The sequence below is a fragment of the Centrocercus urophasianus genome, unplaced genomic scaffold (assembly GCF_019232065.1).
Source record: "Centrocercus urophasianus isolate 14NV4802_14NV808 unplaced genomic scaffold, USGS_Curo_1.0 seq_16, whole genome shotgun sequence".
NCBI classification, from domain to species: Eukaryota; Metazoa; Chordata; class Aves; order Galliformes; family Phasianidae; genus Centrocercus; species Centrocercus urophasianus.
Window position 1 is genome coordinate 25811002 of NW_024884711.1, and position 22336 is coordinate 25833337.

The 22336-nt window shown below is 36.4% G+C and overlaps 1 protein-coding gene across 3 annotated transcripts in view; it reads right to left on the reverse strand.

Moving 5' to 3' along the window:
- Positions 1-22336, reverse strand: part of AKAP9 (A-kinase anchoring protein 9) — a 99974-nt gene that overhangs the window by 69499 nt on the left and 8139 nt on the right. For all 3 annotated transcript variants that reach the window (XM_042816723.1, XM_042816722.1, XM_042816721.1), the window contains exons 2-3: positions 5324-5578; positions 301-345 (exon numbers count right to left, since the gene is read on the reverse strand). In XM_042816723.1, coding sequence (XP_042672657.1) covers positions 301-345; positions 5324-5578 — 300 coding nt within the window. The remainder of the gene's footprint in view (positions 1-300; positions 346-5323; positions 5579-22336) is intronic.

Below are 22336 nucleotides of genomic sequence, written 5' to 3' on the forward strand. Positions count from 1 at the left end.
TATGCACAGCTCAATGGCAATACAAAGCATTACTACAACCACAATGGTGACAATGTTACAACAGCTCATAAATCCGCAGTATTACTGATAATAGTACCCATCCTATTATGAAGTCAACAAAATGTTTGCTTTAATGGTATATTGATCATACCAGTAATGATCTGAAACAGCTTTGTATATAACATCACGTGTACTCTTTCGTTCTTCCTCTTTTTGGAAAACAGTGTACAGCATTTCAATAAACATGTAAAAGAAAAAGTCAAAAGTAAAGTTAGAAAGGAAGTGTTACTTCAGTCTTACCTCAGAACTGTAATCTTCTACTGCAGTGGAAATTTCAATTTCCGGCTAAAACAAAATATTAAAATATTTACAACGATGGCAATCTACAAATATTAAAGAAGATACTTTCCATTCCTTTCTGAGAAGATAGATAGTATTCAAAAAACATAAGAGGTGTCCATTAATGTGGTTTGAATATATATAGCAAAGGTCACCTTAAATTCCTTGAAATCCCGGATTTAAATAAAAGCAAACTAATTTGCTCAAAACCAGGAAAAATTGCACTGTTATGCATTTTCCTTATGTAGATAACAAATATGTGGACATATAATTTTTAATGGGAATCTGTCACAGTTTAGTCGTGCAATATCTTCTAGCAGCACAAATAATCTTTTAAAACTGTCTACTTCAGCCTTCAAGACAGTCTAGTTATTTCTTTGGCTGCTAATACTAAGTATATTTACCAAGGGGTTTATTCAAAGAGAGCTACAGAAAGATGGACAAATAAACTCAAGTTAAGTGGATATGTCTTCTGAGTTAAGAGCTTAATCCACCCCTTGCTAAAAATCAATTAAAAAACTTAAATCTTATGAGCGCACACATCAATCTCCAACAGTGTAAGACTTCAATGTCATTCTTCAGTTGCTTTATTCCCAAAACCTGACCAACCATAATTCATTAAAAAAACCTTCAATTATTAAGCCATCCACGCTCTATGCTTCTATTATTCTTTGGTCAGCACAAGTAATTAAATTTTAAATAGCCCATCAGAGGGGTTCAGTTTAAAAGCAAATAATTAAATAATTTTAAAAATAATTATTTTATATATATATATATATGTATATATATATACACATACACATTTTGTTAGCAACACAACACAAAGGTGTTCATCAGTTCTACCATTAATTTATGGAATCAGAAACAGGTTTCTGTTTCACTATGACTTTAGGTTGCTAGTTAACCTTTCTTTGACCAGCCATGCTTTTTCTTATAGGTAATTGCTTCTAGCAATAAAATTTTATTCTTTAATATTTTCTTTGCTAAGAACATAGTTGATGACTAAAATACACAGAACAGACATCTTGAAGTCCCTTTATAGCCAACTAGCACCTAGGCAGCTACTACCACAATGATAACACATTACACATAAGTACTTCACAGAAAATCAAAATGAATTCCATTGCTGAACGTTATTCAGAGGAAATACTGCAAGATGATACAGAAAGAAGGAAATCTGCATATGGAAAACAGGATGCCCTTTTCAGAGAACCTTTTTCCTATATACAGTTAAGCATTGCTCAGAAGAGATGTTCTACAGTACCGGATGTCCAACATTATCACAGGACTAACAAAAGAACTTAAAATACTAAATTAGCCACAACTGAGAAGTGATAGTTATGCTCCTTTAGAAAATCCACACAGGTGAATATTCTTCAACAGAACCCATTGACTTTTTAAAGGACTTCAATGTAAACTGTTATGCAAACATAACTACGAAATTCTAGATTCATTTTTGAACATGGATTAATTAGTAGGCAGAAGCAAAAACAAGTTTATTTTAGGTAGGCCAGTTTGCAAGAAAATTTTAATTACAGAAAAACAGCAAACAAAATCCTGCTGCAGTCTATAATAATGTGGCTTCCAGATAGGATAAATTTAGAAAAGGATTATTAACTAAATATGGTCTTAATCAAGCAAAAACTTCCATATAAAGAACAAGATTTACCAGTGGAACTATCAGTGCATCTCTACTTTATTCTCCTTAAATAAGTCTGCAGTGAGGTACCCCACCACTCAGTGTCTAAATTTCCCACATCAGAAATCACCACCAACAAAGAACTAACCTGAGTGCATAATGAGTTTTCTTGTCTTTGGAAATACGAAACTCAGCCTCATAAATTTACAAGCTAAAACCCCAAATGCTTTGTATATACACAAATACTTTTCTTCTACATGGCTAATTTCAGAGTTAGTAAGTCTATACACCACTATTTATAGAGAGTTTGTCGTTTACCCCAAAGAAAATTTGCAAGATATCCCAGCAGTCCTTGGCCAGATTGTTAGTTTTTGTCATAACCGTCCAGAGAATCCAGTATCTCCTCTTGAGAAGCTCACTTTATCACTGAACAGATTACTTCCAAATATTGCCTGAGCAAAAAGATCTTCATTCTGCAATTTCAATTTTTTTTTTTTTTTTTTTTTCAGTGCAAATGAACTTAACTACCCATCCTAATTCTTTCTACATTTTATTTCACTTTCTTTATTCTTCCTTCCCTCCTCACCCCTAATGTTTTCCACTTTATTGTACATCCCGGGATGTTTCTTTCCTAGCTCAAGCCTTTGGTTGTCCTTTGCTTTCATACTTCTAACATGGGAGTGCCTTAACTACATCCAGCAGCTGCACTTTTTCTCATTCAGGTGCCCTCTCTGTTTCTCCATAATCATCACTGTCACTTTTCTTCCTTCTCAAGAATCCTATCCAATGTCTCCTCCTTATTCTATTTCTGTTCCTTGTTTGTGAAATCTCAGGGAATAACTAACAATTGGACTAAGTTATGAAAATGAAACAATGAACACGGGACCATATACTTTATTATCTACTTGAATGAACAGTTAAGCCATTCTAAAACTTCTACCAAATATATTTGTCCAAGGACCAAGGACTAAAATTCATAGTATAAAAGTTGCAGAGAGATCAATTTCTGTCTGTACAACTACGGGAAGGAAGTCCAGTCAGGATTTTTAGATAGATATGCAGTGTATTCAGGTGTTCTATTTCATGGCATAAAAATAACAATTCCAAATATGAATTCCAGTAAAAGGTGAAATAAGCAAATTGAATTGAAATTTAGGTAGAAAGTAATCCTGCATAATGCCTCCAGTAATCTTGCCTTACTCTCCTGACACAGCAGCCTACAAAGATTTAACACTGGGTGAAAAAGCAAACAGCTCAAAGAATCTGTCTTTAATTCCCTACTGCATGGATTAGCCTGAAACTGCCTGTTACATTGGCTGCCATTTCAGCTAAGCAAGCTCTAATCCAATTATACAGACTCACCATCTGAAGCACTGCACTTAAAAGAACAAAACCAGTAAATTAAGAAATTCTTTGAAACAATTTCAGAATTTTTCTTCTATCAATACTGCACAAACAGACACTTAAGCAATTATCTTTCAACTCAAAACTATCAATTACTTACTCAAATGAATAAGCAGGGCACTGATAACACGTAACAAAGGAAAATGATCTCTCAGTTGGAGCTTTTTTTTTCTTGTGGAAGCAAATACTGTTATAGGAATCAGTAAGTCATAAACAATTCAGCAGAGATAAGTTATGAATGAACAGCAATCCCCATGCTTATTCATTTAAATTCATTTATAAAATGAACAAATGAACCAAACTAACATACGATGCTTTGTTTTTTGTCATTCAGGTCAGAATAAGACAGATCTAAGAAAAACAATGCCTAATCTTAAGAATAAATCTATGTGAGAAATCTTTTGCAACTGCAGCATAATTTCTTCATTTTTATAACCATGAATGTCTTCTTTTAGCTTTCAGAGGCCAATATAGGCTACTGGGAACAAACTGATTTCATTAGACTTGCTTTGAGCACAGAATTAGATTACATCATCTTGAAAATCCCTTCCAATCTAAACTATTCTATGTTTTTGTACTTTACCCCATTTCTCCAATTGTAGCACAGATCTTGACTGAGAGTGAGTATAACAGCAGAGTCTGAGAACATGCAATCATGACGTATTTCAGAATACGTTGGGCTAGAAAGTTTCTTCATACAATTATCTTATGCGTGTAGACTACACTATTGTTAAAACAACATTATAAGCAATTCCCTCTTTACAGCTCTCTGCCCTATCAGTCCTCTCTCTTTACCTGTAGATAAGCTGATCATTCCTTCCAGCTTCACAAAGTACTCCTTTCTCTTTTCCTTAAAAGACAAAGAAGTCTCATCTTTACACATGTGAAAACGACCATTCTGGTAATTAATGCTGTTTTATAATGCCATTCTCTCCTCGAAGGAAAGCTATGAATTTAACAGACAGCTTCACTGAGTTACTATAGATATTTTTGAAGCTTTGACATGAACTTTTAAGTACAATAGCCTAAATTTTAAGAACAAGTATCTATGATGTTAAGTCTATCTAGTATACCTACAGGCTTAAAATCATAAGTTGATCATCAATTACTTCATGAGTTTTCATTCACACACACTGTCATTTGTACTGTCTGTGTCAGAAAAGACTGCATTCACATGGACAGAACTCAGAATCTGAACTGAACTGCTAGTTCAAAGTGATACTCATTTCCTTTTAGAGGCATTGCTTTCAATAATGAAATAACCCCTACTGTAAATAACATCAGCATCTCTTGTTCCTATATACATATTGCTAACAACATATTAGTTATTTGAACTTATGCCCACTCGAAACTGACCTGGACTGCCAGTGTATATCACACAAGGCATCTTACAACCTTCCCAGAGCATGTACTTCCAACCATTAGCAAGCAGGATTATAGTAGTAAAAGTAGAGTATCTGTTTATTAGTCTCTTAAGCCACCCAGTGCTAAGTAGTGTTTTCTAAATTCACTCCTCGTTAACAAGAAAGACTCTAAGTATGTAATGTATACAAGAAAGATGCTTAGCTTTGCATTTTGCTGTAGCCATGGTTGCAGGGATCAAAAAACCACAGCAATTTGTAAACTTTTAATAAAACAAAATGCATAAAATGAAGCAATAAAACAAACTCTTGTCTATTTATGGAGTACAGCAGCACAAACAAAATTTCTATGATCTATGATCATAGAACACTGTATGATCACAGTACACTGACTATGGAAAACAAGATGCCAGTAGACAAGTAGAAAACACTCTGGATATTTTAAAGACAGAAAGCAGAGGCAAGGAAACCATATGTACAGCCTCAAGTAATTTATTTCCATTCCCAAAATTAATAGATTATTTTGCCTCCCAACCTGTAAACTATAGTTCACACCAACAGTTTACAACAACAAACCTACCTCACTGGTGTAAGCCTGGATGTGTTTGATAATTTCTCCACTGTGCAAAGTTCTTGTAACAGCAAAGTCAGCAGTTGCAGCTGCTCCTCTTCGGCTGCTGCATGTAGATGTTTCATCACCTCGAGATCTATCAGTATCAATCCCATCCTGTATTGATTCTTCATCTTTGATGCTTGCTGTTTTCCTTTTCTTTTTCTGCTTCTTTGACGTGCTCTGTCCATCACTTTGTGCTTTCCTCTGCCTAAACTGGGCAAGCTGTACAGAAGACAAAATCTTGTTAAAGGTGAAAGTTTTCCTCTTTATTACTAAAGACATCCCCCATGCAGAGTGGCTCACCAGCTGCTCTACATAAAGCTTCAAACTAATCACTACCTGGAAGTTAATGCTGCATATATCAAGACAGATTCACACTCTATCTCTATTCACATAGTTTGTTTTTAAAAATCTTCAAAGAAAAACAACATTCTATTATGAATTCCTTTAAGATTTCGTACTGGCCAGTTACAGTTTCACAGACAGAAACCAAGGAATCAAAGCATCCAAAGGTAAAGGTACAAATGTCATTGTAAAGCACAAGTGTGATAAAAATCTCCGATTTCACAGTACCTAATAACTCAAAAATAATTTACAGAAATTACTTTTTTCCTATTCTAGAAACAGATAAAAACAATCTCTTATAGTAGCGCTTATCAAATCTTTTTTTAATAAAGTTGTTCAAAAAAAAAATTATTGTTAGAACATAAGAAAGCACCTGAAGGCACTGAAAACATCATAAAGAAACAGTGAAATACATAATAAGGGAATAATCTACAGACAGCGAGCAAATCAGAAGATACTCACTACCTTGTAGCAAAACATGACGGTGAACAAAAAGTCACAGGTGAGCCAAGCACACAGTTGAAAAACCAATTAGTATATAAGCTATTCAAATACTGTAAGACACTGTCTTTTGAAGAGCTTATTACTTTTAATCACTTCATAGTGGTTTACACAAGAAAATCCATTTAAAATATTTTTCCTTAGCAACAGAATTTCTGTTCCAATAAGAAAAACAACCCTGGCGGGTTTTACCAATTAAAATCCAAAATTACATCAGTCCCAACAATAAAATCTGGTAACATACAACATTATATTCCAAATAAAAAGTCCAATGACTCTTTAAGCTGGAGTATATTTCATAAATGTAGCTCTAAAGTAAATACACAGCATAACAAAGACCATCAAGCTCTAAATACTTTTTACATTAACTGCTACACACGTCAGGCATTCTTTACAAATTTACTGTGCAGTAAAATAGCAAGTTGGTACATGATATTCACCACCCGAGAAAGCCAGGCTTCCATTCAGCCTCTTCAGCACACTCAGAGCAAGCTGGACACAAGGATGCCCCTTTCCAGGCACTGTTCTGCTACAGCATGAGCCGTCACTTGCAGAGCTCTGTAGTTCTCATTCGGTCTCAGGATGGCTGGGAGGCCATAAAGTAAGTAAATGTGTCACTTGCAGATCAGGTCTCACTTCTGGCAAGTTTATCCTTTAGTCCCTTTATTTGTATTTCTCCGTGGCTTCCTTCTCTGCAGCCCCAGGACAACTGACAGCTTGGCATATGGCTCCTGCTCTGTTTACAGAGGACCTGAAGATTTGCTGAGCCAAATATGCTCACCTACGTATTTAATGCTTACTTCCACCCTAATTAGTTCAACTTCAGGAATTTTTCTCTATTTTTAAAATCTGTAACTTTCCTTATTTCACAAAAACCTACCAGAGCTTATACACTCCATAAATTCTGAACAAAAAGGAAAGGCTAGTCTCCTCCTGTCTTCAAAGTGTCAGGAAGAAAATGCACTTAGAAAAACACGCTTCCCAAAATGGGAATCTTCCCAAAAATGGGAAGATTCTGTCTCCTTACAGTACTGCCACATTCACTTAAAATCACCAATTTACCTCAAAAATTAGTTTTTAATTTATCATAAAAAAGCAGACTACGTCCAAATGCCACACAGAAACAAAACAGCATCTGATTTCAGTTTGACCAATTGCTTATATATATATATTCATTATTTTTAAGTAATGCAAGACACGTAGATTCACTGGTCAAGAGCTCTCTTTTCCAATTTGATTGAAACCTTCTGGAGTGGAAAATTAAGTTTACAGTCTTCTTTTGTCTGCAAAATTAGATGTCTATCTCAAGGACAACTGAATTATTCCATTACTGAATACTCCCCTCAAGTATTATGAATATTTCAGATGAAGCACAGACAGATGCCAGCTTTCTCTCCTAAAATTAAGTTGTCAATTTGCACTAGTTAAGAATTTACTGATCAAACCCTACCAGGTCAGTTGCAAACACAACTTATTTGAACATTGCTGTGGATGGGCACACATGAAAGCTGGAAATGATGCATTTTATATCACACAAGTTCCCAACTGATAATTTCTGTATGAGCATCTAGTATTTTGGAAATAATTACACTGTTAATGGCAGATGCACTTACAAATAATGGCAATATATACCCAGCACATTCACACATACACAGAAGTATCGACTAATGGAACTTGACTTCAAATTAACGGTTTAAATCGAAGTTAGATATGAGAGAAGCATTATAACAAAAAGCTACTGCTGAGCAAATGCATCCTATGGTTCTCAGCTCAAGACAGCAGAGTCTCAGATGCAGAATTCCTTCAGGAAATGGAATTTAGGAGCTCAAGCTGAGGATCTGGCTACATTTCAATGACAAGCAGGAAAAAAAAAAAAGCCCATCAGCAGTCACGGGAACTATGGAAAAAACCTTTTAGAATTGAAATAGAAAACTACTTGCACAGTTTGGAGTATGTTTTTGAATGCAAACAAAATTGATGCCACCATTCATTCCTTTATCTTGCCTTTTAGGTACACCAGCTTGTAAATAAAGCCTGTGGAGGACTTAACATTGCATTTGCAATGTCTCTGAAACAACTCACGTCTTCATCAAGTTACAAAAGGCCCGAGCAAAAGATGCAAACTCAGCAGTTACTGATGAAGCACGAAGGATCCCAGCCCAGTCACTGAAAGCCTCAGAACTGACTCAGAACTGGAGCAAGAGGGACTGAGCACCTTACATTGCACATTTGTTTGTTTTCAGGCTTAGAATTCCAGAGGTACCATTTACAGCAGTCGCCCAGCTCTCCGTTAATTTGATAAATGGGAAGTGATTAAATGTCAGCACTAAATTCTGAGGATGCACAAGACATTGCACCTCTTAGAAAAACACTTAGCAGAAGTCACAGGCATAGAACAGAGAAGCATGCAGAACACAAATAAGTAATCGCTACGCTTTTCAAAGCAGTTTCCCCACAATAAAGTAGTGACTGAATATAAGAACTTAGGTACTCAGAAGATTAATATATCTAGTTCTCTCCCTTCTTACAAATCCCAGAACAACACAGGACAGACCTTAGCAAGACTACCCAGACAAGACACAAAATTACTTAAGCTTTTAGACTTTGGTATCCTGTAACAGGCAGAAAATCAGAAAAGCAGAGAATAATCCAATACTATTAGGAACTAAAAGCTCTTGAGAAAGAAGCACATTAACTTGTGTAGCAGCAGAGATGACTTGTGTAAACCACATCACTCATTAAAACTGAATAAATAATGCTGTTGTTATAATTATAGTAGTAAATAAAACATATTCAGCACACTCTGCGATAATTGTGCCAGAAATTTTAATTGCAAGGATCTGCTGTATATATCTGCTATATAGTCTGACTGAACTACAGGTATATTTTTATAGCTATATTTTTATTTGATACACACAGGAGTCCTTAAAACAGAAACATATTAAGCTCTGTTTAAAACAAGTTGCTGTCCTATCCCTATTTGCTGCTACTTATCAGTCCTTAACATTCTTCTACAATAAATCACATCTGCGTGGTGTCATTTGCAGACCTACAACAGTTAGCAGGAATTGAAATGCCTCTGAAGAGAGCTGGTATGAAATAAGACAAACAATTTTTGCTATACCTATTGCTTTAAAAAAAAATAATCCATAACCTCTAGAACAAAAAGTTTTATGTATAGCACATCCTGTACGGGTACTGTTATATGGTTATGCCTCTTCTACCTGCACACAAACAGTACTGGATTTGAATTTTCAAATTCAGATACACACCTTTTACAGAAGGAGCAGGATCTGTTCATCTGCCACAGTCCCTCTTAAGCAGAGTAGAGAGATGAGCTATGAACTTACACAGACAAAACAAAAAAAAGCACCTCAAAGGAGTTGCTACAGGCAAGCAATTTTTCTTTTCTCCTTTTACAATGTACAATAAAAACATGAGTGGAGATCTACACCATGGCCTTGCATATCTCATCTATTATCATTTTGAAAGATGTTCCAGATCCTGCTTGAACTTCAGATGAATGGGATAAACAAACAGAAGAGGACTTCCCTTAATTGGGAGTTCTCAGCCTGCTGTCCACACTGCATAGGACCAGCTCACCTCTGAACCAGTCAGTGTAAGACGAGGACTTCTGAATATTACCCATGGCTCAGAGATGTGGTCAGTGGCTCAAAGCCAAGTTGTTAGCCATCACAAGTGGAGTCACACTTGGTCCTGTACTACTCAGTGCCTTTATGGATAATACAGATGATGAGACTGAATGCATCTTAACCAAGTTCATGGATGAACATGAATGGAAAGGCAGATACACCAGAAGGAAAGTGCCACCATACAGAGAGACCCCAAGAGACTGGAAGATGAAGCCAACAAGAACTGTAGGAGGTTTAACAAAGATAAAGGTCAAGTCCTGCACACAGAATGCAATTATGTCATGCAGCAGTGAAGGGCTGGGAACTGAGTGGCCTGTGAGCAGCTCTGCTGAAGGGGTCTTGTGTGTTCTGGTGGGCAACAAGCTGAGCAGGAGCATGCAGAACACCCTCACAACAACAAAGGGAAACTCCTTTGAAAGGGCTGCTGCTAATGCCTACCATAGCAAATAAGGAAGACATGAATACAACAGTCTGTACACGAATTTTGGGATTAAATGTTTTATTCTGTGACTGAAAAAAACCCCAAATCCTGTTTTGTGAATCAGAATTTGATAGTAATAAAGCCATTCATTATTTGAGAATCTGATCTCACAATATAAAGGAAAAAAGATAGCAAACCCAACAAACAACTCCTAACTGCAGTTAGGATGATGTAAATGTTATGTTTAAAAGCAGAGAGCATATCTAAAACCTTCCACCCAGCAGATGGAAGTTCTCCACCAGAGCAGGATCTGTATCCAGGCGCACTGAGGATAGGCAAAAGCAAAGTAGTGCTCTTTGGCAGGTGTTGCTTGGGACTTGCTGAAAGAGAAGAGTCACAGATCTGATGGAGAAAGGGTTGTTTATTCTGCGCATGGAGTGAATGCTGAACAGTTTGCTCTGAGCTGCATCTGAAATTATAGCATGCATTGTACAGGCAGGTGGTAACTAACATTTGTCTCAAAATCAGAAACACTCTTAACAAGAACGCAAGGTGACACTCAGGTGCACCATGAGTCTAAATGAAGCTCAAAAATAGTCCTTCAGTTGAAAGGCTCTGGTCTTTCCAATTATAATGCTCTGAATTCTCATCGCCAAATGATAATAAGGTAAACTTTCTGAATCATTAGTGAGAAAGTGAAACCAAATTATTTGGAATATGACTGACTGCTATCTTGTTTTAAAATGTGAAGTATTAATTTAAGGTTCATCTGTGCTAGTAATGACAGATCATAAACTCCCTTCACCACATGTGAGCAATTACTGCTACAAAGGCTTTCGATGACATAGAAGGGTCAAAAGCAGAGATCTGGCTTGGGATTACGATGCACAGATATGTTCCACGAAGTCTCGACTTAAGTGTTTTGCAATCCAAGAAGGGCAAACCAAAAAGGCCAATCTGAATTTGAATTTTAGGGATCACTCACAGGCATGTGATTCACAGATCTGTTCTGGTTCAAGTCTATGTCCAAGCTGTCTATTCCACTGTCCCCTTAATAAATGAAGAAATACCTACTGTCATCACTCACATTCATACTGCGAAGTTCTCTCTCATCTGGCTTTATTATGCTGTTATACAATGGCATTTTTACATTCAACGGCAGCAGAAAAGAGACTCAAAAAAGGGATAGGGAAGACAGTCCACAAAGCAGCAAGAAGATACAGGCAGGATAGCCCTACCTAGGCTATTTATTTCCTATCAGGCCAGCAAATTTATAAATTCACCATGGTCTGCCCCTACAGAGGTGTTGAACAGGATATCTTGCAGTTGTATTAGGTAAGTGGCACTCCATCTCCATCTCCTATACACAACAGATTTCAGCACTGAAGGTTGCATTTTCAAAGTACTTACTCAAGAACAAATTTATAGTACTGCCTACAGTTTCCAAGATTCCAATACCTATCCTAAGGAAAGAATGACAGAGAGAGATGAATGGAAAATAATCAAATACAGAAGACAGACAGCCTTCTTTCTAGTGATTGATTTAAAGTCATCCCAAAATCTTAGATTTATTGTATTCCACTGATCACCTAGTAAGAGAGAATCATAACTCTTTCCAAATTTTGAGATAAAAACCTACAGAATGTAGATACTTAAATAAGAAACTTAAAAATATGTTCAACATTCATGTGTCATAGCTGGAAAGCTGAATTATACAATTAGTAAATAATTAATGTTCTTTGCAAGTCTCATTCTGGTTATCTTTCGAGGCAAATGACACTTTAGCTTAGTTGTTCATTTCAGAAGATGCTGATTGAAATAAATGAGAAACATTAGGTTTAATGAAGAAGAAAATCACCTAGGAATAAGATATTTCCACTCACTAGTATGTGGCACTCACAGCCAGATTTTCCCAACTGATGTGCAAGACCTCAGAATGTCTTCTTTGTGGAAACTTAAGTAGTTCACGAGAGCTTGAGACTTCCACCTTCAGAAACAGCCATTCCTTGGCAGTGCCCTGCACAAGGCCTGCAGAATCACCAGCTGAAGTACCATGGAGAACAACTCAAGATAGTGGGAGCAACAGGAGGCAGGGCAACTCTCTCCATCTTTTTAGCAGTCTGTATTGATTCAGACAGTACTGATGCCAGTGCTAATAATCAAGGGCACTGAACTTGAATGAACCCCTCCAGATGGCTCTGTGAGCTGGAAAGCCTCTGAATTAGCGTGGTTCTGATCTGGTCTGGTCTTCTATGTCCCAAGAATTTAAATAGGAACAGACCGAGGAACAGCTAAGTTCATTACAGCTGGGTTATTTTCTGGGTAAGCAATGAGAGCATTTTCATACACTTAACTTTCAAGTGTGGTTATAATGACAAAGACTGAAGTAGACCAAGCACGTTTTGGTGCTGTGAGAAAAGTCCAATTGAAACAAATTAGCTATTACCAAATAGCCTGATTGGTCTCTTTAATTAATTTACTATTACACATATATCATACTTTTTTTTTTTTTTTTTAATATTGCTCTACTGACTTTTCATTGTTCTACTGAGTGCAAGAACTTCAAACAGAGGGTGAAAAAAAGCATCCAAATTGTGTTAGTACTCTCCCAGAATGAAGAGGAAATCAGTGGACTGGGACAACCAGTTTGTGACAAAAGTCAGAGAGCAACAGAAATCTTGTTTCATGCTGCTCTATAAAAAAGCACAGATCATCAGTGGAAGAGGCCTGAAACATATAGGAAGTCTTTGCTGCAACAAGGCCATGGGAGCAGAGATAAAGCAGAGCCACTTTCACTCTATATTAGAGAGGGAGATAAGCTGTTGGGCTTGCTCACGAGGTACATTCTGTCCTACAATTCTGGCCAGAATTTCAAAGGGCTGGTAATAATGGGCAGGCAAAGAGAAGCAAAGAGGAAGTTATACTGATAGAAACACACTCCTTTTGTTCCAGAAAGATGATCCATAATGCCAGCTTTAGTTGTAAACTGGATTTTGAAGTTTTCTTCAGCTCGGCTGAAAACAGCAATGGCATAGGGACAAACTCAGATGTCAACATCCTACAACCTTTTGAAACAATATATGGAGGAGAGGTGGGGGAAGAAAAGGAACCATCACACTGTTAATGAAAATCTTTCTATTCTCAACAAGGAAAAATGTTCCCCTCTCTCCTCCCATAGCTTTTAAAAAATTATTCAGCTTGCCCAAACCAGGAGATTCCACATTAGACATAGAATCTGATAAAATAAACTTTAACAAAGGAGACACAAATGTTTTAGTCATATTTTATTCTTACAAGAGAAAATAATAGAAAACAAGAGTTTTATTTCTTACTTTCTTAAACCATTAGTTTTTGACATATATCATTTTTTTTTCCACCGACTTCTGAAGATGAACCAGAAAACATCACTGCCTTGCCATTCCGTTACCATACATTCACACTTCATGACAGAGTTTTCAAAATCTGCACCCAGCAGATAGGTTTGTATATTAATTAACTGATGAATCCTAATTTAAGGATTTGGGTACTCTAAGAGCATTAGTTGCTTTTCATACAGTTACACTACCAATCTTTGGACTGCAGGAACATCTCTTAACTCTTTAGAAACAAAAGTATCAGTATACAACCTCAGGCACTGACCAACTTTACATGTTGTCACAGTCTTCAAAGGAGTCACAAAAATAAGTCACTGTCTATAACACCACAAAGATTTTCCACACGCCACCATGTTTATGTTCACAAAAGTACTGACCCTCAGCAACTGAACAGTACGTACTCACGGCTAACAAGTCACTGCTCAGCTGGACCCTTGGGTGTTTTGGTATCTGCATAAGGAACCGAGCGACTTCAGCTACGGCATCCATGTAAGGACAGCACAGGACACTAAACATGATGTAAACGTAGATGAGGTGCTATTAGCTAACACTGGTGCTGTTTTAAAGGCATATATGACAGCCTTCTAAACAGAAGGCAAATGGAAGTCTCCGCGTTACAGAAGCATTACAATTATTATTAGTGCTAGCATTTAGGTTTATGACTGCTTTTTCTTTTGGTACTGTGATGCAGCAAAATTACAACATTGAACTTTACATTTACCGCAGTTCATTTCTGCAAGTCAACTCAACAATAACCAGGATTAATTTATTTTCAACCTCAGAACAGTGCTTCATTTTCACAATTAATTATTAAAACAGAATGTGTAAGTGAATAATATAATATACGCCACAAGAAAGAGAAATAAAGAACTAGGCAATGGACATTACAGATGAGTTTCAACTCATTTCAACGTTACCTCCTGTAACACTTAAAGAAATTATCACCAATCTGAGCACTGCTTATGTAGTTATTTCTTAAAACAACTGTTTTAGCACCTGTTCTTCAATGAGCGTATTCTTATATCAGCTATATAACTATACATAGTTAAATCAGCTGCTGGAGATTCATTTAATTAATCCCCTGGAATTCTTTCAGGATAACAATTTATTTTCAGAAAACAATCGCAATGCCGTAACAGGTTAAGCATTTCAGTATGTCTATTTGGGTCTTTAAAAAAAAAATTGAGTGAAAATAAATGCCTTGCAGAACAGTAGTAGTCCAAAAAGCAAAGACAACAGTGTCATCATATACTACATGCTAGTACTAAGTAAATCTCTATCTTGTTCAGTATTTTTTTTCCCCCTCCACATCCTGCCATTCTTCCCCACGAAATATAGGAAAGCATTCTGACACCACAAAGCACTGGAAAACTAAGAGTCCCTCCCCTAAGCAGAAGGTAAGACTAAATAAAAATCTGTTTCTGTAGTAACGGATGGAAAGAAAGGATTTCTCCTGGTAAAAAGAATGAAAGAAGTTATTTTACTGTCTAATATTTGGACCTTTTTCTCCTTAAAATCCTTCCTACCCTCAGTCAACTGTAATTTATCCTCCAGCAAAACAGGAACCATGTGTTTATTTTACGGGAACCCTAAAGTCACAAAGGTGTATAGTTTCAGGGAGAAGCAGTCTACTGTTTTCCTATAAATGAAAAAAGTATGCTACTACAAAATGGCTCAGATTCATATTACTGTTTGTTTTGAATTGAAAGAAAATTACAATTGTCCGAGCTCCTCTATAAACATCTATAAATCAAAGGATAGATTGCAACTAAAGCTATGAACTTACATCATAGAAAATTGATTTCGTTCTCATTTTTGCTAGGTTTCTGATAAAAAAAAAAAAAAAAAAAGAATATGTTAGATAGTATATTGAACTTCCTGGGTTGTGCAGAACCAGCCTGATCCTTCAAACAATGTCAAAGCATTTCTCTAAGGTGCTCTTAAACTCTGAGCTAGAACAGTCCCAATGCTTCATGAAGTACCACTGAAGCAATCGCTTCTGACTGTGGTAGAACATCCTTCATTCACAGCAAGAGAAAGGCTTTGCAGTGCCAAACTTAATAAATTTTCACAGGAGCAAAATAAAGTTGGCAATGTGACAAAATAACATTGATAACTCAAAGAAATCACTTAAAAGCAAAATGTTCAAAATATGCAAAGGCTGGATACAGAAGCCTTTCATATCATTAAAAAAAAAAATAATATTAAAGTAGTTGGTTTCAAAAATCCCGTGCTATAAGCTTAGCAATTAAAAAAAACATATAGAGTAGTTAACATACGATATTTAAACAATGCAACTTAAATACAACTACACAAATGTTTTCTCCAATTCAGAAACACACACAAATCACAGTCTATGGCCATCTGTGCTTGCCAGTTAGAAACCAACTGTAAAAATACAAAACTATGCAAAAGCAACAGTTGCCAATATCCCCACACAGCGCTTGTCCATCAAGTCACTGGCAACCCCGAGCCTGTATCTGTAACAGAGACACTGTCTTTGCTTACTAATTGTCTAATGCATAGGAGAGTCCAGGCTGACATTTTACGTTTTTATAAAGAATGGTCTTCTAACACCGAACTAAAAAACACAAAATGTAAAGCCTCATGAAGCAATGATTCTAGTGCTTCCAGCAATGGGATCCTAAATACAAACTATGTGCACTTCAGACTGAGTTATATTCTGCTGCATTTATGTATGAGATAACAATAAGCAGAATGGTTACATTTATTTTACAACTGTGGGGGAAAAAAAAAAAAAAACACTAGAAAAATTACTTTGACCAGTTTCATGGCATTCAGTACAATAATTTGAGTAGGTTCCCAATAAAATATTTAACCCATTTTTCCTATGCAGATACAGTTACATGGACACTATTACACAAATTAAAAAATATACATTATCTCCCTTAAATGTAGTAATGAAGAGAGCACCCCAAATTAGAGATCCATTTTGGAAAGCAAAGAAAAAGTGAAGCAGTATTAGGAATGATCTTAACTGATTATCATTTTGCTGCCTAATATTAAAAATGATAAATCTGTTGCACTGATAAGATCACTTCCTTTAAGGATGCAGTATAGAATGGAATAACAGAATAAGTAAAATCTGAATTGCTAAATAAGAGTATGTGCATTTAAAATATGGCTCACACCATCAGCAAAGAAGCACAAGATAAAAAAAGCCCACACAATATATGCTGCAATGAAAAAATGACATGGGAAGGAATAGGAAAGCTGTGAAGGATTAGCTGTGCTGGTTTCCAGCAGTCCACAATCAGTATTTGACCACATCAGCCCATTACCACCTGGGATGACAGCCCTCATACTAGCAGATACGAAAAAAGGCACGCAGAATCAAAATTCTAATGATGCTTCCCAGTTGTTTGCTCTTTGGTGAGCTGATCGCTGACAGCTACTGTGAAATGCAGAAAATACATCATTTGCTTAGCAGTAACAAACGTGGCCTAAAAGACTGAGCACAGCATTGGAAAGTGACATAATTTTTTCCATATTTGGATAATAACACAGGCAGAGTCACAGGTGTGCAGTAACAAGAAAACAAATTTCCTCATAAATATTGTGGTTTTTGGAATGATAACAAGATGATTGACTGCTCCCTACGGGCAAAATACATCTATAATGTTAACAATAAGCATCCTAGAAAAGACTAAGAAAAATGACAAACACTGATTCACCCAACATTATATAAACAAGTTCCTCAAATCTATTTAATGGGGATATAAATATGACCACCTTCATCCCTCACTGAACACCGCCCATTTTTCACATAAAATAAGGACAGCTTCTGTTGGAAAGAACTGTTGAAAACAAGTCAAGCAATACTACATCTACATCCACATAGCCCTCCACCTGATAGTTCTTTACTGTGGAATACTTTACTTTGTAAACTTTTACTTTTTATTCCTAATGTAATATATTAATGTTCTAAAAGAAATCAAAGCATGTAACACTTGACCACCTTTACTGGATATGAGATGATAGTACTCAAACCGCCATAAGTTCTTCTTTGAGAAGTATTAACCTATTATGAGTGACTGAATTGAATACCACACCACTGAGGTTTAAGCAACCTGTCTCCTATCAGACTCTCAGACCAGACTAGTTACAAACCTGAGCAACCCATCCTTGCTGTGAAGCTGGCTCTGCTGTGAGGGGTTTAGGCTACATCCATCAGTCTCATCTAACTTAAAACATTCCATGAATTCAAGGTAGGTCAGGGAATATATCTTATTTTTTTTTTCTTAACACTGAATACAATGTTAACTTTGAAAAGTTAAGAAAACTCTAAACAGGGGATACGCGTACATGCATACAAATGGCAGACATTAATTTGTTGGTGTTTGTTAATAAGATAACACTGAAGCAAAAGAACTCTATGTAGATGAGTATGCAAGGTGCTGGTGGAAATCTTAACACTTTAAAGATACAAAGGACTCAACCTTTGGACAGCAAATGTACAGAGCTCTGTTTGCACGAAGGAATCACTGCCCCCCCGCAGACTCAGCACAACCACAGGCAGTCCGGCTTCGCCCTCATGGGTATAAGCAAACACATAACACAGTATTCTGTACTTCTAGCTCCAATCTGGGAATACTGTAGCATCTTCTCTCCCTTCTTCAACTTGAAGTTCGATCACAAAACAAAACAAAGTCCTTTGCTTCAATTCATTAACTGCTCTCTCTAACTTTAGTTCTGAACTTGCTGAAGGCACACTCCTTCCTCTTCTCCACTTCTTTAACAAGAATATCAAACACTACTGGCCACAGTTTCAATATCTGAAGAACACTACTGGACACCAGATGGCTTCTGTATTATCACTCTGAGCACAGCAGTCCCAACAGTTGTCTAACTTTCCTTGCTATCAACTCACTCAAGACATCCAGCTACATTTTGATTGCAAAAAGGTTATAAAAGATCACATCATGTGTTTTCCTAAAGTCAAGATAAACAACATCCAACGTTCTTTCCTTGTGCACTCATCTCACTGTGGAAGACAATTAATTTGCATTTGATAAACTATCACCCTTGTACCCAAAACCAGCTTCCAGATCTGTTCCACATTCTTCCCAAACACCACAACTAGGCTGACCTTGCTATAGCTCCCCACATACTCCTTCTTGACTTTCTTCAAGACAGGTTTGATGTTTATTTCTCTGCTCCATTGGAATCTCCTAATTACTATGAACTTTCAAAGATGAGAGGGAAGAGCCTCATAATGACAGCAGATGGCTCTTGCCAGGATGCTTGGATACATCATGCTCAGTCCCACAAATTTTTGTACGTCAGATTTGCTTAAGCAGTTCCCAGCTTGACCTATACTGTACACAATGCTTCATTCACTCCAACTCTGTCATTACACCTGGGGACCTGGGAAGTCCAAGAACAGTCCTTATCATTAAAGAGACAGAAAAGTCCTTGAGAATTGCTTCCACGTCCTTTTGTAACCAGATCATTTGTCAGGATTACGATGAATTCTAAGCCTTTTCACAGGGTTTGCCATTCACTTCAGCTTAGTGCTGCACGCATATAGCCATGCATTCTTTCCACAGACAATAATGAAGTTACTGAGTGACACAGACCTCTTTAAGATTGTGCTTGAAAGACCACCTACTTTGAGATGAAGCCATTAAAAAAAAAACAAAACAAAACAATTCTAAAAACAATTTTTCATTTAGCCCTAACCACCAAATGATTATTATAACTAGATGAAATCTTTAGTTTGCTTGTATGATGACAGCAGTGTCAAGAATCTTAACACCACAGCGACTTTCAACAATAAATTCTGTATGAATCAGCCCTACTTACCTAAAGGCACTCTCATATCAGTAATTACACAGATCCCCAGGGACCTTATTATTACATTTAGACTAAATAACTCATTTAGACATGTCTGTTTCTTTTAAAGAGGAATTTTTTTCAAGGACTTTGAGATCTTCTGATTATAAGCAGTCTTGCTGCTCATGGCAGCCTTGGTTATGGTGCGTTAATGAAGCTTTGTTATAGCTTCCAGAGGGCCAGAGCTGGGAGAACAAGCAGTTTCTCAAAAATTATTAATACTGATTAGAATCCTACAAGAAGAAAAAACAAACAAACAAAAAAAGAAAAACAAACAAACAAACAAAAACTAGGAGAATGCTGTAGTAAGACAACAGGCAACACTGCTTCTTGTAGGATCTTAATCAATACTCAGTGCAGTTCACTCTTCCATAACACTCGATGCATACACAGCTTCAAATTCTAATTCATTAACTTAAAGGACTACCATAAGTGGAGTATAAAGCTTTAAAGATGCAGAGAGATGGAGGCAGCTAAGGACAGGCATAGAGAGAATTTGCATCTAAAGAGGCTTTGTCCAGACTTCTCTACATAGCTAATGGAAGAAAAACATATAAGAAGCATTTGTCATTTCTGGTTTGTGTTGATGCTACTAGAAAGGAGCTGTAGCTGGCTGCATATTTTCCCTGACCAGCAGGACTCCTGCACTTCACAGCAGTGCGTATTTTTCTTTTCTCCTGCACTGCAACATTTAATCTATATGCTAAATGAAGAAGAGTTTATTAGAACTTGGTTGAAAAGAGCTGAAGAGAGCATTTGTTGGAAAAAAAAAAAAAAAACCAACACATTAATAACTCATTTTCTTTGAGTCTCTGTGTACTGCTTATATTACCTTGATTTTTGTAAATTCAACCTTTTTCATCCTAAGAGGAAAGAGAATATATAATGGCAAAAAATTTTATTCTGCTGTAATATATTTCAGTTGTATTTATGTAGAACACATAGAGCTTTTTTCTACTTTACACGTCTTTTCCTTTCTGAAGAAAAATGTAACAAAATGAAAATCTGTATCAGAATTATTTAAAAATCAAAAACTGAATAAACTGATTTAAAGACAGAGATAATACATAAAAGAAGAGAATAAAGCACAGTAAGACCTGAATATTTTTGCTCATATTTACTTTCTCATTAACTAAGAAATCTGAAGGAAGAGGATTCCTTCAGAACATATAGGGGATGTGTAAGCACAGCTTTATTAATAACCAGCACAAGACTATCAGCTTTTTCAAGTTGACAAGTGACATGAAGCTGATATAGAATTTGCAAGGTTACATCCTTGGCAACAAGGCAATCAGCTTTTCAGCTACAGATCAGCAGTTTAAATTCTGTTCAAGCTAAGCAAGGAAGGACAGGCATTCCTTGTGACGTGATGACATCGAATCAGTTACAAAGGGCAATGTTTTCAGAAAAATTAGTGCTGAGATCTCCAAAGTAGTCTGATCCAGCTTTAGGAAGTTACTGGAAGGAACTGTGGCAATCTCTGGGCTCTAAATCTGGGTAGAAACTAAAATTTATAATTTCCATTTTGTAACAAATGAAGGTTGGGTTTTCCTTTTTTTATTTTTAATAAATTATAAAACAGTGCTAAACAAGTCAAACTCATTTTCTCCTTCTATTTATATTACTCTTACATGAATTCATACCATGAGGCACATCTGAGACTGAATGGCCAGAGCAAGAATGAATCCCCCAGACACAGCAGGTTTGTGAGAAAGCCTCCCTGAGAGAAAGCGCAGACGAGAGGGAGGAACCAACTGTACGAATTTCATGCTCAGTATGCAAGAATTGACAGACATGTACCATTTTGACAGGCTTATGTTATTATTATTATTATTTTTAATAACACATTGCTGAATCCTGAGGGAAAAGTGGGCTCACAAAAGGCACTGATATTGTTCAGAGGAATCCAGGCTATTTGTCTACGAACTTCACTTTTTCTTCCCCCTTTCTTAATTTAAATGCAAAATTCAATTAATAGAATGCATTCTGAGTAATGAAGAAAACCTAGGAAACACATCACCCTTTGATGAGTCTTGTACCAGGAATTCCATTCTCTCTAAAACACACCAACCCACGCTTGCTGTCACAACATAGTACTGAACATATGAAGGCAAAGTTTACTTATTATTTTTGTAGAGCATTGCTTGCAGTGGTAGGTATTTCTCCTATATAACTTTTAAGTGAAAATACGTATTCTCAATGTTAAGTCAGCTGACTTTGGCAATACAAATGGCTTTAAAAACATTTAAATAATTTTCTCATGCTCTGTAGTTGGACACACAGGATTTCTTCACAGAGAAGCATAAGTGCAAGGACAAGTAAAAGCTTCAAGAAACAAACCAAGGATAAAGATATAACCATTTCTGTTAATTTATAGCCTGCCAGGAAAATCAGCTTTAAGTAAGTTCTTCAGCAACTTATTCTACTCATTGTATTTTATCAGTATTTACATAGAAACACAGTCTTAGAATTCCAACTATAATGCCTCCTCAGCTCTCCACTGGTCTTGGTTCTTTAGATCAGGATTCTGATTTTAGCTATACACTGCAATTTTGCTCTACCAATAGTTTTCATCAAATGCATTTTTTTCCCCTTAGAAATATTACCAAAACACTATACCATCCTTTTAGAATTATTATCCCTAATTGTAGAGAGTTGAAGAAATTTCTTCAAGTTTTGAGGTTTAGGAGCACTGTCCAAGAGATCACATTCTGTTTGCTTTGTGATGTTGCAACAAATTGAGTTTATTACAATTGTGGCTGAGCTTGGTGTTTGGTTTCCAGACTCCCACAGACTTTTGCTCAGCTCACAACTATTGAAAGTGTTCTTC